The 20,631-nt window shown below is 35.8% G+C and overlaps 1 protein-coding gene and 1 pseudogene across 1 annotated transcript; one reads left to right on the top strand and one right to left on the bottom strand.

Moving 5' to 3' along the window:
- Nucleotides 1-807: 807 nt before the first annotated feature.
- On the bottom strand, nt 808-6,218 carry LOC110865631 (annotated as a pseudogene).
- Nucleotides 6,219-7,591: 1,373 nt separating this feature from the next.
- LOC110865636 (AUGMIN subunit 3) lies at nt 7,592-18,738 on the top strand. The gene is made up of 18 exons (XM_022114966.2): nt 7,592-7,978; nt 8,566-8,602; nt 11,956-12,059; nt 12,381-12,576; nt 13,036-13,102; nt 13,203-13,306; nt 13,398-13,485; nt 13,580-13,634; nt 13,726-13,857; nt 13,980-14,049; nt 15,214-15,271; nt 15,786-15,841; nt 15,974-16,126; nt 16,792-16,903; nt 16,975-17,116; nt 17,656-17,731; nt 18,232-18,327; nt 18,441-18,738. The coding sequence occupies exons 1-18, from the start codon at nt 7,803-7,805 to the stop codon at nt 18,570-18,572; spliced, it is 1,854 nt and encodes a 617-aa protein (XP_021970658.1). The 5' UTR covers nt 7,592-7,802; the 3' UTR covers nt 18,573-18,738.
- The last annotated feature ends 1,893 nt before the right edge of the window (nt 18,739-20,631 follow it).

The raw sequence follows: 20,631 nt of genomic DNA, 5'->3' as shown, positions 1-20,631 counted from the left end.
CAACAATCACACGATGCGATCCTTATTCCGATCTAAACAACTCCAATTCTCAACAACTGATCACATCAAACACCTTCATTGTCCTTCAAACAAGTTAGGTTTCGGTATTAGAACCGTTGTCACCACCTCTAGAGCCGTGCTTTTTCCGCGCTTCGGTTCCGCTGATGTTCTAGAAGTGCGTGATGATGTTCGTGTTCCTGATCTCAAGCCGAATGAGGTCCTCGTTTGAGCTCGCGCTGTTTTGGTTAATCCGCTTAACACTAGAGTGAGTTTTGATTTTTTATTCGGTTATTTCTGGATTCGTTTTGTTATCTGTTTATTGGATATTGAATTAGGTGAGATAGAATTGCCTTCTAGATGTTTTTGTTTGTGTGTATAATTTATAGAAGGTGAATATACATATGGGTTGTTATTAGGTGTCATGTTGTTAATGATTGTACAAAGCACCATTTTCGAAACCTTGAAAGAAGAAAACCTAATGGAGGAAGAAGATGCAGATGATAAGAGGGGATTTGAAACCCTAAACTAATTGAGGAAGAAGATCTAGAAAGGGGTTATAAAGGGGCTATGAATAATGAAAAAAACATGAAATGACAATTATACCCTTGTATTAAATAAAGCTAACTGAGTAATTTAACTCAGTTTGGTGTAAAGGACATAAAGTGATATAAAACATGTGTTTTTTTGGACATAAACTGAAACTAAAATTTTTAAAGGGCACATTTCAAAATTCAGGTAATACATAAAGGACAAAAAGTGAAATTTCTATAAAAGTTAAAAACCATCATATACAACTTGCTTCTCACAAAAGCTATCAAATAACTACTCAGTAAAAGTGTTCCAACCGCTACAACAAAGCCGTCCCAATACAACAAGATATCAAGTATATTTACACCATTAGTAAAAATTAAGGATTAACCTTTCCCAAAGTACGAGAATAGTGTCTTTTGCTTGTCACCAGGGCTCTTAAAGTTTCCCTTTTTAGCTGGACTTTTATACTGGTTGTCAGCATCTTCATTGACAGGCGGTTTTATATCAGAAGAAAAGTCACCATACTCGCGTTTGAGATTCAATGTGCTGGGACCCACATAAGTTTCGGGTTCCTCTTTCGGGCCTTTTGGTTTTTCTGTTTCGGTGACCTCTTTATGTGCAGCGGGAAGTTGATGCTCTGACGGATCTTCCTTTTTAGTGACCTTTTTTGCAAAGAACATTGAGATCGGTTTTGTTTCCTCGATCTTTACCTGAATATGTAGTGTTATAAATTTCAATATATAAAATAGTGACAAGTTATCTATATATATAGAGAGAGAGTTTAAAATACAAGAGTGGTTATCGTGCGAAGCGTACGCGAGTAGGAAATTGCGCTGCGTGTCATTCGTTAACGTGCGTGGTTAGGGTAAGTAGGTATTTGTTCATGTGTGATTATGTTATTTGGTCATGCGTGAGTTTTATAACATGCGTAATTTACTCGCGTATGCTTCGCACGTTAAGCACTCTTGTACAAAACTTGCAATTTATTTCTAAAAAAACATTTACGGGACTATATATATAGTGAAAGTTTGAAATACAAAAGGCTCTTAACGTGCGACCACCAAAATAACATGCGTAATTATGCAAATATCGTGCGTAAGTAGGGTTAACCCAACCCATGCGTAATTAGGGTTTAACCAACCCATGCGTCTTTATGCGAATAACGTGCAAAATTATGTATTATGACATGCGTATTTTAAAAATGAACATGCGTAATTCACTTCGCACAGCCGCGCGCGCGTGTGTGTATATATATATATATATATAGAGAGAGAGAGAGAAGGGGGTCGGTTAACATACAAGACTACGTTATTTGCATAATTACGCACGTTATATTGGTGGTCGTGTACTGTCGCACGTTAAGAGCCTTTTGTATTTTGTATTTAAACCTTTCACTATATATATAAAGTCTTTTTGGGTAAAGGTATATATAAAGTCAGCAGGCTTGGATGCATACCTCCTTGATACAGTCGGGTCCATCGAAAGAAGGTTTGCCCATTGCAGGTGTTACGGGGTACCAAACCTGAAACACGTCTCTCAAGAATATTTACTATAATTATATATATAAAGCTACAATATTTCTACGGTACATGTGTGGTCTTACCAAGTCTGGCTCTTCATACGGTTTAAGCAATGAATCAAACTTGGAAGATGAAGAACCATCTAGCCACTCGTGGTCTTACCAAGTCTGGCTCTTCATACGGTTTAAGCAATGAATCAAACTTGGAAGATGAAGAACCATCTAGCCACTCATCAGTTGACTCTTTATAACAGGCATCCTGTCTACAACGGGCAAGAGTCCAAATTATAAATTCTTTTTATAAATAATTAGTGACACGCTATACTCACAAGAGATTCATATGTCAATAAAATAAAACATAACTAACCATGCAGCCAACCTAAGGCTGACGAAGAACTTGTTGTCAAAATAGTGAAGGTGTATTGAACCTCCCCTGAAGCGCAAAACAAAAGTCATTGAGATAACTACATTTTCACAACAATTTATTATATTAATAAACGTGTTTTAAATTAGAAGCGGGTTCAAAAGGCAGCACTTGCACATGCGACAGCGTCTGTAGGCCATAGTTATGTGTTTAGCCGAGTAGGATTTGCAATTCAAAAGGGGGTGGCGGCGCAGCTTGTTGCCCGTCTACCAACCCATGATTTGTAATTTGCTCTAACCTTCTAAATTAAACATTTACTAATTACTGGATGAAAAATTGTTACTTGTTAAAAAAAAAAAAAAAAAAAAAAAAAAAAAAAAAAAAAAATTAGAAGAGTAATAAACAATAAACGGAATACATATGCGAATACGGTTGCAACCAGCAGTACAACACACACACACAGTTCTTTTCTCCAATATAAAGAAAACATAATTTAAAAAAAAAATAAAGAAAGGTCAAAGGTCGTGTCACCTTCAGAGTTTTTCCAGGAATCATAAAGAGCAGCAAAGACAAGGGGGCGATCATCCTTCAGATGAATATAATATGGCTGCTTTTTTGACCCATCTTTCTTCCACTCATAAAATCTGAAAATGGTAAATGAAGGTATGACCAAGCAATAAAGGTATGACCGTATGATTATTTAAAGAATATGTAGAAGCATAAATGCAAGAGATTCATTAATGGATGTCAAACCAGTTTTATTAAGGCAAATTGGATTTAAATAATCCCAACTTTCTTAATTTGGCCGATAATAATCCCAACTCAGTTATTAGCCGATAATAATCCCAACTGGTCCACTTTTGGCCGATAATAGTCCACCGTTAAAAATAGCTTAACGGAGTTAAGCTTTTTTCCGAATTACAAACTAATCTTTTATGGATTTTGATTAGAACGAGGATACGAGTCGATTTATGCAAAACTTACCTCGAAACGATGCTTCAAACGGCTTGATTTTTGTTAATTGGAAGTTTAAACACCCGAATTGGAACACCATTTTCGTCGTTTGGGGCAGTATTTCGAGGTAAATTTTACATCAATTAACTCGTATCCTCGTTCTAAGAAAAAGCCCTAAAACATCAGTTTGTAATTCGGAAAAAAACTTAACTCCGTTAAGCTATATTTAACGCAGACTATTATCGGCCAAAAGTGGATCAGTTCGGATTATTATCGGCCAATAACTGAGTTGGGATTATTATCGGCAAAATTGAGAAAGTTGCGGTTATTTAAATCCAATTTGCCTTTTATTAAATACCCTACCCTACAAAATGAACTTTTAATATAAAATCACTAATTACAAAAAGCCCTTTGCCAATGAAGACATCAAGCTTCTTTTTAAATCTTGAACGTACAAATTAATATAGTCAACTGACGTAACCACATAAACATGAAACATATGTATAGATGAAAAACTATTAAAGCTTTAATAAACATTACTCTGATCTTAAAAAGAAAAATCATTCTGAAAACTCTTAGTTTCAAACAAAAGAATGTTTGTGCAATGTATACAAGATGAGAAAGACTAGATGCATTTTATTTCTAAAAAAACATTTACGGCTCGTACAAAACTTGCTACTTACCCTTCAACAGCAACCAAACACCTATTTCCGGGAAGAAGGCGAAGGAGGCCTTTTCACCGATTGACTCTGATCGAGCATTGAACTGGAACACACGAAATCAATCTGTCAGAAAAACTTTATAATATCACAAATATTTTTTATAATTTAAAAAGCTCAAAAGAGCATGTATTGAGACATTACCATTCTATAATAGTCAGGTTTTTCAGTTTTTTTGGTGAAACTTGGAATAAGCCCCCATTTCATGCACTGCACAACAGCTCCCTGACCGTCAGCTTCCGTATCTCTTCGAACAACAGAGATGTATGATCCAGGTGAAACATTATATGCTGGTCGGAACCTAAAATTTCATCCAAAATAATCGAATTCGAATGAACCATTAGATATAAAAATATAAAACTCATCAAAGTAGGTTATAATGTTTGCGTTATTGTGAATAGGACTTCATCAAGTGTTCTTTATCATCCGATTTTTAAACATGTTCCTGGTTTTGAGTCCTTGATGTGGACAAACACGGTTGGTTACTAGATATTAAGTAATTAGACAGCATGAGAACATCAATATCAATTCTCTCAGGTCCTGTATATATTTTCTGATTTGTATCTCTTAAGTTCCACAATACAACATTTAAGAATTTTTAAGGTAGTAATAAGTAATCTTGAGGTATGACTAGTGACTACACCGGACAAAATACCGACTGCTCACTGTTTTCAAATCTTAACGTTGAAAGTTGAAACGATTGTGTCAGGAACAAATGAAGTAAATAAAATAGCGCAATAGCGTGGTAGCCGGTCATCATCATCATACTCAGTAAATCCCACCAATAGCAAAGCTAAGGTAGGGTCTGAGGAGGAGGAGGAGGGTAAGATGTAGACAACCTTACCTCTACCCCGTAGGAATAGAGAGGTTGCTTCCAGTGAGACCCCCGGCTCGATGGTCGTTTTGCATCAAGCCTTGGACATAAGGCACATAACACTCGGCAATTAAGACAAAGGCCAATTAGTGCATGTAGTCCCTTGTCTTTCGGCTATCAACGCCACCACATGATGCATGATTAACCATTCCCCTCTTTTAACATTATTTTCACGAAATTAGTAAAATAACGTTAAAATTAGTGCACTTTCACTTTAGCCGCCCGAGCGCCCACACATATACATTATATGTGCACACCGCAAGCGGAGCGTGATTTTCAAACTACCTGAGTAATGTAATATGTTATACCTGAATGCAACTATACAAACCGACAAAATTAACAATTGGCTAGTCAAAATCAATGTTGCAGAAATCGGCCTAGGCGGCCGATTAATCGGCGCCTAGGCGCTAGGCGGCCACTTACTGCCTAATTTTGAGCTAGTCGGTCAATTAATCGGCCATGGTCAAAGTCGGTCAAAGGCGGTACCTAGGCGGTCAAAAATCAGATTAATAGGACTATATTAATCGGTCAAAATCGGTCCTAGGCGGTCAAAATTGGTCAAAATCGAACCATACTATCTGAAACTTGAAGTATTTATGTGAATTTTGAAGTATTATTTTTATATTATTGGGTATATATATATAATTTTGAAAAAATACATATAAAAATCCCATTCCGATTAATCCCGATTAATCCCTAGGCGGTACCTCACCGCTCGACTAGTGCCTAGCGCCTTCTACATCATTGGTCAAAATACATCAAATCACCAGCATAAACACATACTAAACATACAAATTAGAAAGGATAAATTACAAGATAGACAAAGTTGACCAGAAAATTTCTAAAATAAGCCGTTTTTCCAAAGTTTGATTGGTATGTATACTTTGGAAAAGGGTAAAAATGATTGGTAAATACTTTAGAAATGATTTTATATACGAATTCATTGTAGCAACATCGAGGAGGATCGTGTGACTGTATCGAACAAACTATGTTAAACAACAAATTAAATCAACAGTACAAACTGACACCAACGACAGTGAAAATAGATCGAATCGGCAACATCAACATCGACTACACGAGAAATGAGGCGAAGAAGTTACCGGTCAGTATGGAGGAAACGAACGGGGCGGGTACCGATGTTGCAAGCGCGAGGGATGTCATCTGGACGAATAGAACAGCGACAACGGCCACACATGATTCACTATTGGTAGTAAAGTTGTTCGTTCTTCGCCTTGAATCACTGTTGGGAAGCAATGAAAGGCGGGAAATGCAATTAGGGCTTTGATTCTCCCTCCTTTTTGTTTCCACTGTGCTTTGTATACTCGTTCACGAGTTACGGGTCACGAGATTCCACGAAATCACGACTTACGAGTTACGATGCTTTATGTAACCGTTTTATTTAATTGTTTTTATTTTGGTTTTTTTTTTTCCAAATGTGAAATAAAATTATTTATATTCACCTATTTCCCCCGCTTGAGTGCTTGACCTTGAAGATAGTTTTACCTAATGCCCAACTTGTTTATATATGTGATTTTCCTTTATAACATCCCATGGTGCAATGCAACATGTAACTCTTGGTAGTTGTCTTTTTAGTGCGCAGGGGTTGATGACCACATTGACCTAAATTCCCACATTGAGTTTTATGGGATTATGATTTCCTAATTTTTCAATGGAGCTGCTTAAAGTGTTTGTTAAGAATATTTTTTCCGGGTATAACGAACCGTCTCGAGGCACGGCATTTTCCCCGATTCATACGTTGAGTTTTGTGGGATTATGATTTCCTATTTTTCTTCATCGGAGTTGCTTAGGATGTTTGTTAAGAACATTACTTTCAGGTATAACGAACCCTCTCGAGGCAGGACATTTTCCCCAATTTCCACATTGAGTTTTGTGAGATTTTTTTTGAACGACCAACAAACAATTTATACTCAATTATCCAAATAACTATGTGGTGTATTTGGAAGTGTAGGTGCGATGTGGTATTTAATAGGAAGGATGCAAGTTTGGCTGGAATTAAGGAAGAAATCAAGAACCAAGGTTTTATTTGGGTTCGTAACCGTGGTAGAAAGCAATTGTTATCATGTGAGCAATGGTGTAATTTTGATGTGCATTGATGTTTGTTTTGTTCTGTTTTGGTGACAATGTTCTGTTTTTTGGCGTGGGCTAACAAGTTGTTAGTGAATCTTGGACATCTACTCCACTCAGTTTTGTGGGAATATGATTGCTTGTTTTCCGATGAAGTTACTTACGATGTTTGTTAAGAAAATATCTTCTGGGCATAAAGTACTCTCTCAAGGCAGGGCATTTTCCTTGATTTCGTGCATCACCATCCATCATTCAGAATTGTCATTGATTTTCTCAAGGCCGGGTGTGTAAATTTCAAACGCCTATAAGTTTAAAAGGTATCATTATTTGTAGCTGTGAAGCGATAAATAGAATTGATCCTCACACCACCATGCAAGTGCAAATGAAAGCATTCAAGATCAAAGGCAAAAGTGAAGAGATGTTAACCTCATAATCAATTTCAACCTATTTTTCCTATTAAAAGCAACAAATTATATCAAGTGAACAAAAGTTAAAAACCATCATGCACAACTTGCTTCCCACAAAAGCTATCAAATAATTACTCACATTCAGAAGTTGAGGGGTCAATTCGCACCCAACCGAAACTACCAGGTCCAGAAAAGTTTCAACCCCCGGCCGGCGCCAAACCCCTGCATCCCTCATTCAAACTTTCTAATCGGAACCCCAATTTCAACCGGAGAATATTCCGGCATCACCTCCGTCACTCCAATTCCGAACAAATTCACCATCTCATTCACCAAAAACCGGCACCGGCAGATGAGCGGGGCGAAACTGTGTGCATTATTGAGCGAATTAGGGTTCGAAGGTCACGATGCACTCGATCCAGACAGTTTCGAGTGGCCGTTTCAGTACGAAGATGCTCGTCCGATTCTCGATTGGATCTGCTCCAGTCTTCGTCCGTCTAACGTCCTCTCCGCTTCCGAACTGAAACAGTTACGTACTTACGTCTTCGTTTCTCTCTCTAGATTGCTATTTCATGTGTTTAACAGTTGTTTGTTAGGTTATTGATGTTATCAGATCGTTTTGTAGAGTTTATAAAGGCTAGATTTGTAGATTTAAGAGTTAATTAATAGTTTTAGGTCTGCAATTATGCGACGTATTTTGCCCTAATTTATCAGTTGTGAGTAAAATTTTGTCTACTTTCACAGTTACGTCGTCGTTTCTCTCTGTAGATTGCGATTACATGTGTTTTACAGTTTTTGTTAGGTTATTGATGTTATCGGATCGGTTTGTAGAGTTTATTAATGTTAGATTTGTAGATGTAAGAGTTAATAGTTTCAGGACTGCAATTATGTGCCGTATTTTGCCCTAATTTAACGTAGTTTATCATTTATGAGTAAATTGCTGCTAATTTGTGTTATTTTAGCAGTGTGATCTTGTGAAACATGTCATATAAGATGTGTTTTAGGAATGATAGACGTTTGTAAAACCGAAACTATAGTTCACTACAGTGTACACAATAGTTATATCATGTTTCATATGGCACATGCTGAAAAAAGATGGTTGTATTGTTATCCAGGTATGAGCAGTTTGTACAGGATGGGAAGCTTTTGGAGGTAATCAACGTGCTTATTTTATGTGGTTGTCTATGATGTTATATTACTATTCTGGAACTAGATACGGTTAAAACTTAAAAGAGACTTTCAGGATCTAAATTTGAAGCAGGTTTACCTTGAAACAACTAGGATTAAGTTGAATAAACAATACTATAGCTAAAAAAGTTGTCAGTTTTAAGGTGAAAATAGCTTAATTTCTGTCAGGTTATGTGATAGGAATAAGAGTATCAAACACTAGAAACTTTAGAATTTAGATGAAACGGATAGGCTACGGGTTGATAGAGATACAAATACACCACTCGATCAATCCGTGGGACAGTCTAATACAAGTTTAGGATACAGAAATCACCTGATAGATACTGAAAATCTTATTAAATTGAAACAAGCACAAACACGATAGTTGGCCCGATTTGAGAGGGGCTAGTCTCCTAAATTCTGATCAGAGATCACAATACGAACAAAATATCCAAGACACCTTATTCTCACCTTAAACAACTTATTTAATGACACAAGATACTAAGTAACTGCCCATTAACATGTCCCCACATTACATCAGTTTCCCCCTTGATTAAAGTTGCAGTTAATTGGGTCTTTTGATTGGGTTAGAACTGCAATTAATTGTGCCATTTGACTGCAATTAGTTGGGTCATTTGACTGGATCATAGGTCTAGGATCATCAACAGGAAATGGGTTAATTTGACCCCTTAGGTCAGTTGGATATGTATCAATACATCCGGCCCAGAAAACCGACTTGTCCTCAAGTTGATTTGACGAAAATTGATCCGTCCAAATCATTAATTGTTCCTTGAACGGTTCGATGGAGAGATGGTGGCAAGTAGCAAAGTTGTGAGCTTCTTGCTGGCCGGTGTCGAAAACAAAACTTTGTGCCATCCCATATTGATTTGGCAGGTCATTGCGACACCCGATTGAAGTTGGTGATGATGCATTTGGTGATACAGGAGTTGTTGGAAAGTCTGTCCTTTGTATGGGCGTGGCTGTAAAGAACATGGGAAAGGGTACTCGTAGAACCGATGTGATTGTTGGTGATGGTGGATGTTTGTTTGAGGGCGTAGTGAGGCGCGGAGAAGTGTAGGTAGCAGTGTGGTTTGGTTGCAATTCAACGGTAATATGTGTTGGTGTGGCAGAAGCAGGTGGTGGAGATGCTACTGTTGGGGGTTGTGCTAGAGGAGATGGTGGTGCAGAGGCGGAAATTGGTGGTGAGGATGGTATGGTCCCCTTGACCAGATCTGTCAAGAGGCCTTGAGGTTCATCCTCGGGTTCTAAATTTTGTTTGGGATGAGCAATGTGGGCAGGGACGATAGAATCAACCGCTAGACTAGATTGTACCAGGACAGCCGATGTTCCATACATCTGGGCCTTGATTGTTTCAATATCATTCTTCATGGCTACAAAAATTGAATCTAGTCGCGCCCCGATGGCTACTAATTGAGCAGTTATAGAATCTCTATAATCTTCGGGTTTCGAGTCCATCTTCTCTTTGTTTCCTGGCAATGGAATCAAATGATAGATACTGAAAATCTTATTAAATTGAAACAAGAACAAACACGATAGTTGGCCTGATTCGAGAGGGGCTAGTCTCCTAAATTCTGATCAGAGATCACAATACAAACAAAATATCCAAGACACCTTATTCTCACCTTAAACAACTTATTTAAAGACACAAGATACTAAGTAACTGCCCATTAACACGTCCCCGCATTACATCTTTAAAGTTGCAGTTAATTGGGTCTTTTGATTGGGTTAGAACTGCAATTAATTGAGCCATTTGACTGCAATTAGATGGGTCATTTGACTGGGTCATGGACTCATGGGTCTAGGATCATCAACAGGAAATGGGTTAATTTGACCCATTAGGCCAGTTGGATATGTATCATCACCACATAAACCTGTGATTAGATTCCAAAGAACACCACCCAAGTGGCCAAACATTAGCTAGCAATGGAGGATACCAAACCAGTAACTCACAAAGAGAAAACACAGTAGGAAAAGTTTAATCATAAAACACACCACCATTTCATTTCTTACAAATTGTCTACATAAAGGAAATTTAAAAACTACCCTTACCCACAATAATTATGGAATCAAAGTACTACCTAACATGCAGAAAGTACAAGTCAGAAAAAAACTTAAACAAACAAACTACTCAAACATGGGGAGCTTCATGTGGTGGACGTGAGTGCATGGCCCTACATGAACATCAATTTCAACCACCCTGATAGAAGGTTCTACCTGACCTGGATGGCGCATATTAGTGACAACCCGCTGGTTGCTTCCTACCCATCAATTTGTCTCCACTTTCAAAGGCTAACGTTTTTGAGTTGTGGTGCTTTACCGGGTCGTAACAGCTATTATTATGTTCAGTAGTTTGACGTTGACCGTAAAAGTAAATCTATATATCTAGTTTGGAATTTGGGTTAGCGAACCAAGTAAATGGGTAATATATGTGTGTGTGTGTGGCATTCTAATGCTCATGTGTTTGCTTACTGGAGGAGGAAACGATGTTGGATGTCGGGAATAATCAATTTGAATGATGTTTTATCTTTGCTGGCTCATTGGTTAAAATCTCAGACAGTGGTCAATTGTCTTGCTGGCTTAACACCAAAGGATTTTGGTGAACACTCAAAGGTCTTAATTTCTTATTGAAGTACATGAGTTTTTACCATAGTTGTCAATAGCGAATAGCGGACGATAGCGACAAGCTACCTATACGCTATGTAGCGATAGCGATCAAATAGCGGTCACTATTTCATGTTTAGCGATACACTAGAAGAAATTTTCAGAAAAATTTTGTATGTATATTTTACCAAAAAAATTTATGAAAAATCTAAAAATTTTACAAAAATCTCGCTATTTACCGCTATTTGTTGCTACCAGCTATATAGCGACACATGAGCGCTACGCTACGCTACGCTATTCGCTATAGCGGGCGCTATGCTCGCTATTAATAACAATGGTTTTTACATCTATACTAAAAGTGTGACAAACAACACGTATGACGTATATCACAAACTGACAAGGTGTTATACTTCTTATTTTATTTTTTCAGTCACATATGACCGTGAGTTCCACATTGGTTGTTCAGGACTTCTTGGTACATTTGAAAACTAGGATAAGGACATATGAGTTTATCAGACTATGACACTATGTAGCAAATTTCGGTTTGTAATTCAAAGTTTTCATTAATAGGTTTTAAGCTGGCTAAGTGTGTTTTTGTTGCGTCATGTGCTAATTAGTTGGTGATCTGTGATATTCGATTTATTGGAGACTGAAGTGACCCAATTCATTATAGGTTTTTAAGTATTACTTTTTATTTCCAATCATATTTTTGATAGGGGGAAGACCTAGATTTTGCTTATGAAAGCATTTCAGCCTTTTCAACAAGGAGAGACAATCAGGAGGCAGTTTTCGGAGCTGAAGAAGGTCTAAAAGAGATACGGTAAATTTACTTTGCTTCAGCCTTTTCAAGTGAATTTTGTCTCCAATTAACTAAAAACCTTTCAGTTCTGTTAACAATGACTCTGTAATTCAAACATCGCTATTATAAACTAGCATGTGAAGATTGTCATGGGATCTGAACTCTGAAGTTTAGACATACACAACTGATAACTCTTTGTGTTTGGCTCAATCAGAACAATCTAAATTTGTTAACTTTCTTTCATTTTCAAGGGTTTCATAAGTATGAGTAGGCTTTTTTTTTGTCGAGCTTCTGTGATATTGCATTTTTAAGATTATCATGTTCTGATTGTTTTCTTCAAAGGGATGCTACTTTATCCTATAAAGCAGAAGCTGTTGAGCTGCAACGACAACTTGGGCATCTACAATCTCAGTATGACATGCTCAGTACACAAGCTTCAACTTTAATCCAAGGGAAAAGAGCAAGAGTTGCATCAACATCTACTGTCAACGGATTACTAACTACCATCGATGATAGTCTATCAGCAAGAAACTTAGAGGTACGCTCACGAATTTATATATATCTACTCTTAATATGCTTTCATAGTTGTTAATGGCGAATAGCGACAAATAGTGATAAGGTACCTATATGCTATATTGCGAATAGCGATAAATAGCGGGCGGCTATATTATATATAGCGATACACTAGATTTTTTTTTATAAATATTATATGTATATTATATCAAAATACCCTGGTATATATGCTATTGTACATGTATATTTAACAAAAACCTAAAATCCAACTATTTTATAGCTATATTTAATTGCTATTTATATTTAAAAAAAAAATAAAGTGTCGCTATTCTCGCTATTCATCGCTACAACCCAAATAGCGACACTGGACCTATACGCTACGTAGCGCGCTATAGCGATCGATACGATTGCTATTGACAACTATGTATGCTTTCTAAAAGATATTTTGATATGAGTCCTAAAACTTGCTTTATTGTAACTGAAGATGAATGCAGTTCTTGGACGGATTGCTTCTACAGCACAAGAGTTGGCACATTTCCATTCAGGGGATGGTAGTAATTCAACCCGTATAAAGAATATTTTGATTATATGGTCTTGATATACTTAATAGAAAACGTCATTATTCATGGGTTTTGATTTTCTGATATGCAGAAGATGGCATATATCTGGCATACTCAGACTTTCATCCATATTTGCTTGCTGACTCATCATGTATGAAAGAGTTAAATCAATGGTTTGTAAAGCAACTAGACACGGTATACGCAATACTGCATTTCTCTAGTTAAAGACAAAATGATGGTTTTTATGGTAATGTTAATGATGATACAACATGTTGCTTTGAATCAGGGTCCTTACCGTATGGTGGCAGAAGAGGGGAAATCTAAATGTTCATGGGTCAATCTTGATGACGTCAGCAATACTACCTTAGTGCGAGGTAATTGACAATTTCACCTATTTTTCTAATCTCTCACTTCTGTGTATTATATCTAAAGAGCTAAATTTTTCTTTTTTGTGGTTTTGTGATGAAGCTGACTCACAAAAATCAGATCAACGCGTTTCAGAATTGCAAAGGCTTCGATCCATGTATGTGTGTAACCGGTTGATATTTGTTTTCGTGTTTTTCTTCTTGATGTTTGTATTTGACTATTTACTATATTTTTGGTTTAACATGCAGATTTGGAACCAGTGAAAGGCAGTGGGTAGAAGCTCAAGTTGAGAACGCAAAACAGCAAGCTATTCTGGTAACACTTAAAGGTCAGGTGAATTCAGATGAAGCTCATATTCACCTTGATCTTCATTCACTTAGGTATAATATCACTATTACATCCATAACGATATTCTTTTCTTAAAAATAAAGCATTGTTATAAACTTATATAGTTATATTGCATGTTGTTGATTGATGGTTTGCATTTGTTAACTTTCGCTAGGAGGAAACATGTTGAATTGGCTGGAGAACTTTCAAATCTACAAAACAAAGAGGAGAAGTTGTTATCTGAGGTTTGCACTTGCTTGTATCATTCAAATAATACAATTTAGCTGAAAATAAAACTGGGTCAGACTTCGACTTGAAAGTGGACCTAAGTATATTTTAATGGTTACATCCTCCTAAAGCAATATACATATACATTTCTAAGTTAGGGGAATAGTGGCAGGCAGCTTGCCTGGCACTTCCCTATTGGACCAACTTATTTTTAATTTAATTTTATTTCCAGTTTAAAATTACGCTTTCGTCCTTTGTTTAAAATTACGTTTTTGCCCCCAGCTCAAAATAAAATTATAATTTTGCCCCCAGCTTATTACGCTTTTGCCCTCGGTTCAAAAACTCACTTTTACTTTTGTTCCCAGTTTCAAATTATGGTTTCGCCCTCCGTTTAAAATTACGTTTTTGCACCCAGTTTAAAATAAAATGTTGTTTTTTCCTCTAGCTCAAAATTAGGATTCTGCCCTCACCTCAAAATTACGTTTATGCCCACAGTTCAAAATAAAATTATGTTTTTCCCCCTAGCTCAAAATTATGATTTCGCCTCCAATTGAAAATATAATTTACGATTTTGGCCTTATGAGAGAAATATTCGGCTTATTGCCCCGCAAGGCGGGCGGGGCAAAAACTAGTTATATATAACAAAGTTCATGCTTGCAGTTGTGAATAGTGAGGTGGTGCTAAAATGCACTATTCCCTTTGCTAAAAAAAGCCGCACTATCTACGCTAAAATGAGCTGCTTTTTGTAGTTTTATCTTTATGTGTGTTCTTTTTACTTTCAATAACACCTGTATACTTTAAATAACTTGCGTTTGTTAATTAATATCGATTGTCGCTATTGTACTTTTGGAGTTTTTCGTTTCGGTTGCTATACTGAGTGTCAATACTGTATCGATATCGTAACGAATTGAACCGATACCGACTGGATTCCCACCGCAACGCGCAGGAGAAATTTACTAGTTATTCAAACATTTTGATTGTTATTGCAACAGTATATTGTGTATTATCATATGTGCATATTTAATGCCTATGAAAAATAGAAATAGACAAAAAGTCCCAACTTTAGATTGCACCGAAATTTTATGTTCTTTTAGTCAACATATTTTGATAACTATTGGCATGAACTTAATTTTTTTTATTTATACTAAATATATATTCTTTAATGCTTTTCTGCTTCCCAGACTATTCCTAATTTATGTTGGGAGCTGGCTCAGCTACAAGATACATACATTCTGCAAGGTATGTCTTTAATTAAGGCTTTAATGTAAAATGCCATTTTCGTCCCTGAGGTTTGTCCAGTTTTGCGACTTTCGTCCAAAGGTTTGTTTTTCCGCATCTGGACGACTGGACCCAAAAGGTTTGAAAATCTTGCCATTTTCATCCGGCTTGTTAACTCCATCCGTTTTTCTGCGTTAAGTTAGAGGTATTTACGTCTTTTTTGTTAACTTAAGTGGTAATTCGGTATTTTAAATACTTGTACATTATGCTAAATGCTTGTACATAAAGTGAAAAAGACCTAACTACCCTTTAAGTTAAAAAAATACGAAAATACTCGACTTAACGGAGAATAATGGATGGAGTTAACGAGCCGGATGAAAATGGCAAGATTACAAACTTTTTGGATCCGGTTGTGGAAAAACAAACCTTTGTACGAAAGTCATAAAACTGGCCAAACCTCAAGGATGAAAATGGCATTTTACTCTTTATCTTTTTTGTGAAAGCTATAACATGAATGCACGTCTCTTAAATTCAGGTGATTATGATTTAAAGGTCATGCGACAAGAATATTATATTCAACGCCAGAAAACGGTATATTTTTTGAACTTATACTACAAGCATTTAATATCCTAGTGTTAACAAACTGAATTCAAAGCAATTATTCTACTAAACCCTAAAAAATGAACTAATTCATGGTTTTTCTATATATTTTTTATTTGACAGTTCATAAGCCATCTGATAAACCAGCTTGCAAGGCATCAATTCCTGAAATTAGCATGCCAATTTGAAAAGAAGACAATGCTTGGAGCATTTTCATTACTCAAAGTTATTGAGTCGGAACTCCAAGGTTACCTATCGGCAACCAAAGGAAGAGTGGTACGCACACCGGTCAAATTAGTAAATTGAAGATTACTAAAAAGAAACCGGGTTGAAAGTTATCAAAGTGCATTTTCAATGCATAAAAGTTCAAACTTTTCTTAACCATTTTATTCTAAATTTATAGGAAAAATTACAAGGTTTATCCTTTATCTTTATACCATTTTTCAGGCGGTGTCCTTTTTAACGAATGTTGACAGGCGGTGTCCTTTACTAGGTATTTTGTTGCAAGTTTAGTCCTTTACACCCAACCCAGTTAAAAAACCCTGTTAATTGTTGGGTGTAAAGGACTAAACGTGCAACAAAATACCTAGGTAAAGGACTAAACTTGCAACAAAATATCTAGTAAAGGACATCGTCTGTCAACAATTAACAGGGTTTTTTAACTGGGTTGGGTGTGAAGGACTAAACTTGCAACAAAATACCTAGTAAAGGACATCGTCTCATTCGTTAAAAAGGACACCGCCTGAAAAGTGGTATAAAGATAAAGGACAAAACGTGTAATTTTTCCAAATTTATATTAATATCAAATTAATATCTTTTTTATATGCATTTTTGGGAGTTGAAAGTTGAACACAAGTTTATTAAAAAAAAATAAAAAAAGTTGTAGAAATTGTTTCTGACAAAATTCTGTTTTAATATTAATGTTGTTTCCTATTACGTAGGGCCGTTGTCTGGCATTAATTGAAGCAGCGTCAGATGTGCAAGAACAAGGAGCTGTTGATGATCGAGATACGTTTCTGCATGGTGTCAGAGATCTTCTAAGCATCCATTCAAGTAAATTAAACTCTTATTAATATTAATATTTTCAGTTAATGAGGTCTAACCATTATTTACATTTTACTTAGATACACAAGGGGGTTTGTCAACATATGTGTCAGCTCCAGGGCTGGTGCAGCAGATATCCAGCCTTCAGTCAGACCTCATGGTCCTACAATCTGACTTGGACAATGCCCTTCCGGAAGATAGAAGCAGATGCATCAATGAGTTGTAAGTTATCACATGGGCTGCCTCAGGGTTACTGGTTTTTTAAAAACTTTATTGTTTATATAAATAATCAGAGTAAAATGCCACTTTCGTCCCTGAGGTTTAGTCAGTTTTGCGACTTTCGTTCAAAGGTTTGTTTCTCCGCACCTGAATTCAAAAGGTTTTAAATTATGCCATTTTCATCTGGCTTGTTAACTCCATCCACTTTTCTCCGTTAAGTCAGGGGTATTTTCGTCTTTTTTGTTAACTTAAAGGGCGGTTCGGTCTTTTCTAGGGGTATTCGGTCATTGGACGAAAGTCACAAAACTCGCCAAACTTCAGGGAGGGGCGAAAATGGCATTTTACTGTAATTATTTATTTGTTAAATATGATTATAGAAGTTATATTATTTGAATAATGATCTGAGTTATAGGATCTATGCATGCTGACCCTTTCGAGTGGTTTTACATAAAACATAACCCAAACGGACTCATTCATAAGTAAGATGTACTTGATGTTCATAGATTGAATCTTATGTTTCTCATTAAATATTATTATAACAGGTGCACTCTTATCCAAAGTTTGCAACAGTTATTATTTGCATCGTCTACCACTGCTCAGCCAATTTTGACACCCCGGGTACATAATCTACCAAACCTTTTACATATTTGTTTTTAGAGAAAAGCATTTAATTCTAATTTGCCTTTTTAAGCTTAAAAATACGGGCATTCGTTGTCTGGTTTGACCAGTCAAACAAAAACCGGTTTACTGTTTAAAACGACAAACCAAACTAGGTGGACCGGCCACTTTTAGCGGTTTGGGTCGGTTGAACCGATCTTTTTTTTCATTTCTTTTATTTTGTATTAAAATTTCTGAAACGATAAAGATGGTTCATGAATATAACACGTATACATAAAAACTATTAGCATATTCCAAAAATGTAAATCATTGTTAAATAAAAACGGCTAAAGAGCAGGTTCCAAATTCCAAACCGTCAACCAGACCAGTAAACCACATAAATTCCAAACCGGCCGACTTGCTTCAGTCAGTGTCAATGGTTTGTAAACTAGAAATGTCCTTTACGTAGGACGGTGTTCTTTTATAAACTAGAAATATTCCCTTTCATCTTGTTGTTTCAGACTCTAATGAAAGAGCTAGACGAGATGGAAAAGATGAATGCCAAGTTGTCTGCCGCAGTCGAAGAAGTAACACACGAGCACAATAAGAAGAATGAGGTAATCTTTGTGACGGCTCGGGTTAATCCAAAACACCTTTTTTCTCTTAACTTTTATATGAATAACAACAAAATGTATATTCTATAAAAATTGATACTATGTTGGTGTGACAGATTGTGAAGCATCACTCACAAGAAATGGCACTTCAAAGGCAGGTTTTTGTGGATTTTTTCTGCAATCCTGATCGTTTGAGAAATCAAGTGAGGGAACTAACTGCCAGAGTTAGGGCTTTGCAAGCATCTTAGTTAAGTAGCATATATTATGGTTTTCTACATGGGGTTTTGTATGATTTACTAACAACGTGTGATTTGATTTTTTTAATGTTTATTATTTGACGCACATTTATGTTTAAACATTTACACCCCTGAAAAAGGATTAACAGTTAATTATATTACAGTATCTTTTATGGGATAAGCATGTAAAAAGGTAAATATATGTTTACTTGTCTGATTCACTGTTATGTCTATACATGACTGTTTACTATTTAGTGGTCACGGAACACTGACTTCTTACACAGTAAATTGGTCAGTCAACTCTTATTACAAACAGTAAATCACATACGGCTTTATCTATTAACATCTTAGTATGTTAAATTCTTTAACTTTGTCAAAAGTTGGTTAAAAATTTGCTCAAGCTAATTTTGATGAACCAAAGTCTCTTTAACATTGACTAAAATATATGTGCGTGATTTTTTTTTTCAAAAATAACGAGCTATATGAAAAAATCCATATAAGATGGATTGATTTTGGTTAAATTATTTTGTTTGTTGGTTCATTGAATTCGCTAAAATAATATAACAAGTCAAATGCTAAAACGATATAACAATTCAAACTGAATCTAAAAAAATTCTACGGTGATTCAACCATTGCCACCATGGGCACCACCTCCACCCTCTCTCATAACCAACGTCATCTAGTTTATCTTAGTCGTGTTTTTATCCGTTACTCAACCCGATTTCCTCATTTTATACCTTTACATAGATTAATTGTTTTCAATCGTTTAATACTCCGAATCTTGAGTGTAATGATTATAAACATAAGAAATATATGATTTATATTTCATATATTGTCAAAAGAGTATAACGACTATTTGAAGTATGAGATATCTAGATGAGGTTTTAGTATTATAAGGTATCGATTGATAATAACAATAATAAAATATATGATATTTGACCATGCTCCATTTTTAATGGAAATATTTAAGATAAATGGTAAGTACATATAAGACCTTTAAGATAAAAAAGAACTCTCAAGTTTAATTTATATATAAAGTAGTAACAAACTTTACTTAAAGTTTAGCCCGTTTATATTTTTTTAACTCAATTCGAAAATATGTATAAATATTTTTGACAATAAACTTGGTAGGGGCAGGGGAATTTTAGCAAATAATTGGCGGAGGCAAACCTATATAATTTTAAAATTTTCGGACGGAAAACGGAAATATTACACTTCTAACCAATGTTTTAAAAACCGGTTTTTAAATCAAACCGGATTAGCCTAAAAAATGGTTTAACCGGTTGAACCGGGTTGTACCAAGCGGTTCAACCGAGTTGACTAGCTACCTCAATAATTTCATAAATTACAACATCAACTCAAATGTTAATAAAAAAATGCATGATTACATATTAAAAGATAATCTAAAAGTAAATCTATAATAAAAAATAATTCAAAAGATAATAAAAAATCATTCAATTTTCCAACAAACTCTTTTAAATGAAAGTGTACAATATATTTAAGCCATTAGAGTTTTGAATACATCAACTATTTTCGTTTCATACAATATTGAATAAGAAATTTTTGTTACGAATAATTATAATATATAAAAATTACGTTAGATAAGTAACACATATAATAAAAATAAGTAACGAACCAAACTAAAATAACCCCGGGCCCATACCGGTATTACCTTTTAAACCGGTATACCGGATTTTACCGCCGGTAAAAACCTTATGCCGTTTCACTTATTTACCGGGGTGTTTCGTACCGGATTTACATCTGGAAACGGTAATACCGGTATAACCGGCCGGTATTTACCGGTTTTTAAAACATTGCTTCTAACCGAAACATTCGGGGGGGGGGGGGGGCTCCCGGTCCCTTAAAAGCTACGCTACTGTTCGTAATTTTATTATGCTATATTTTAGAAATTACGAGAAAAAAATGGAGACATAAGTTTTTATTTGAAGGTACAAAACTGGGAATGCTCTAGTAAAAAGAGAATCCTGAACCCGCAATATCTCTTTGGGTGTTATTAATAGTCATTTGGAGCACGAGTAGAACTGACTGTATATCAAATTCCCGTGGTAGT

The sequence above is a fragment of the Helianthus annuus genome, chromosome 1, assembly GCF_002127325.2.
Source record: "Helianthus annuus cultivar XRQ/B chromosome 1, HanXRQr2.0-SUNRISE, whole genome shotgun sequence".
Taxonomy (NCBI): domain Eukaryota; kingdom Viridiplantae; phylum Streptophyta; class Magnoliopsida; order Asterales; family Asteraceae; genus Helianthus; species Helianthus annuus.
Note: the sequence above shows the minus strand (reverse complement) of the source record. Positions and strands in the feature narration are given on the sequence as shown.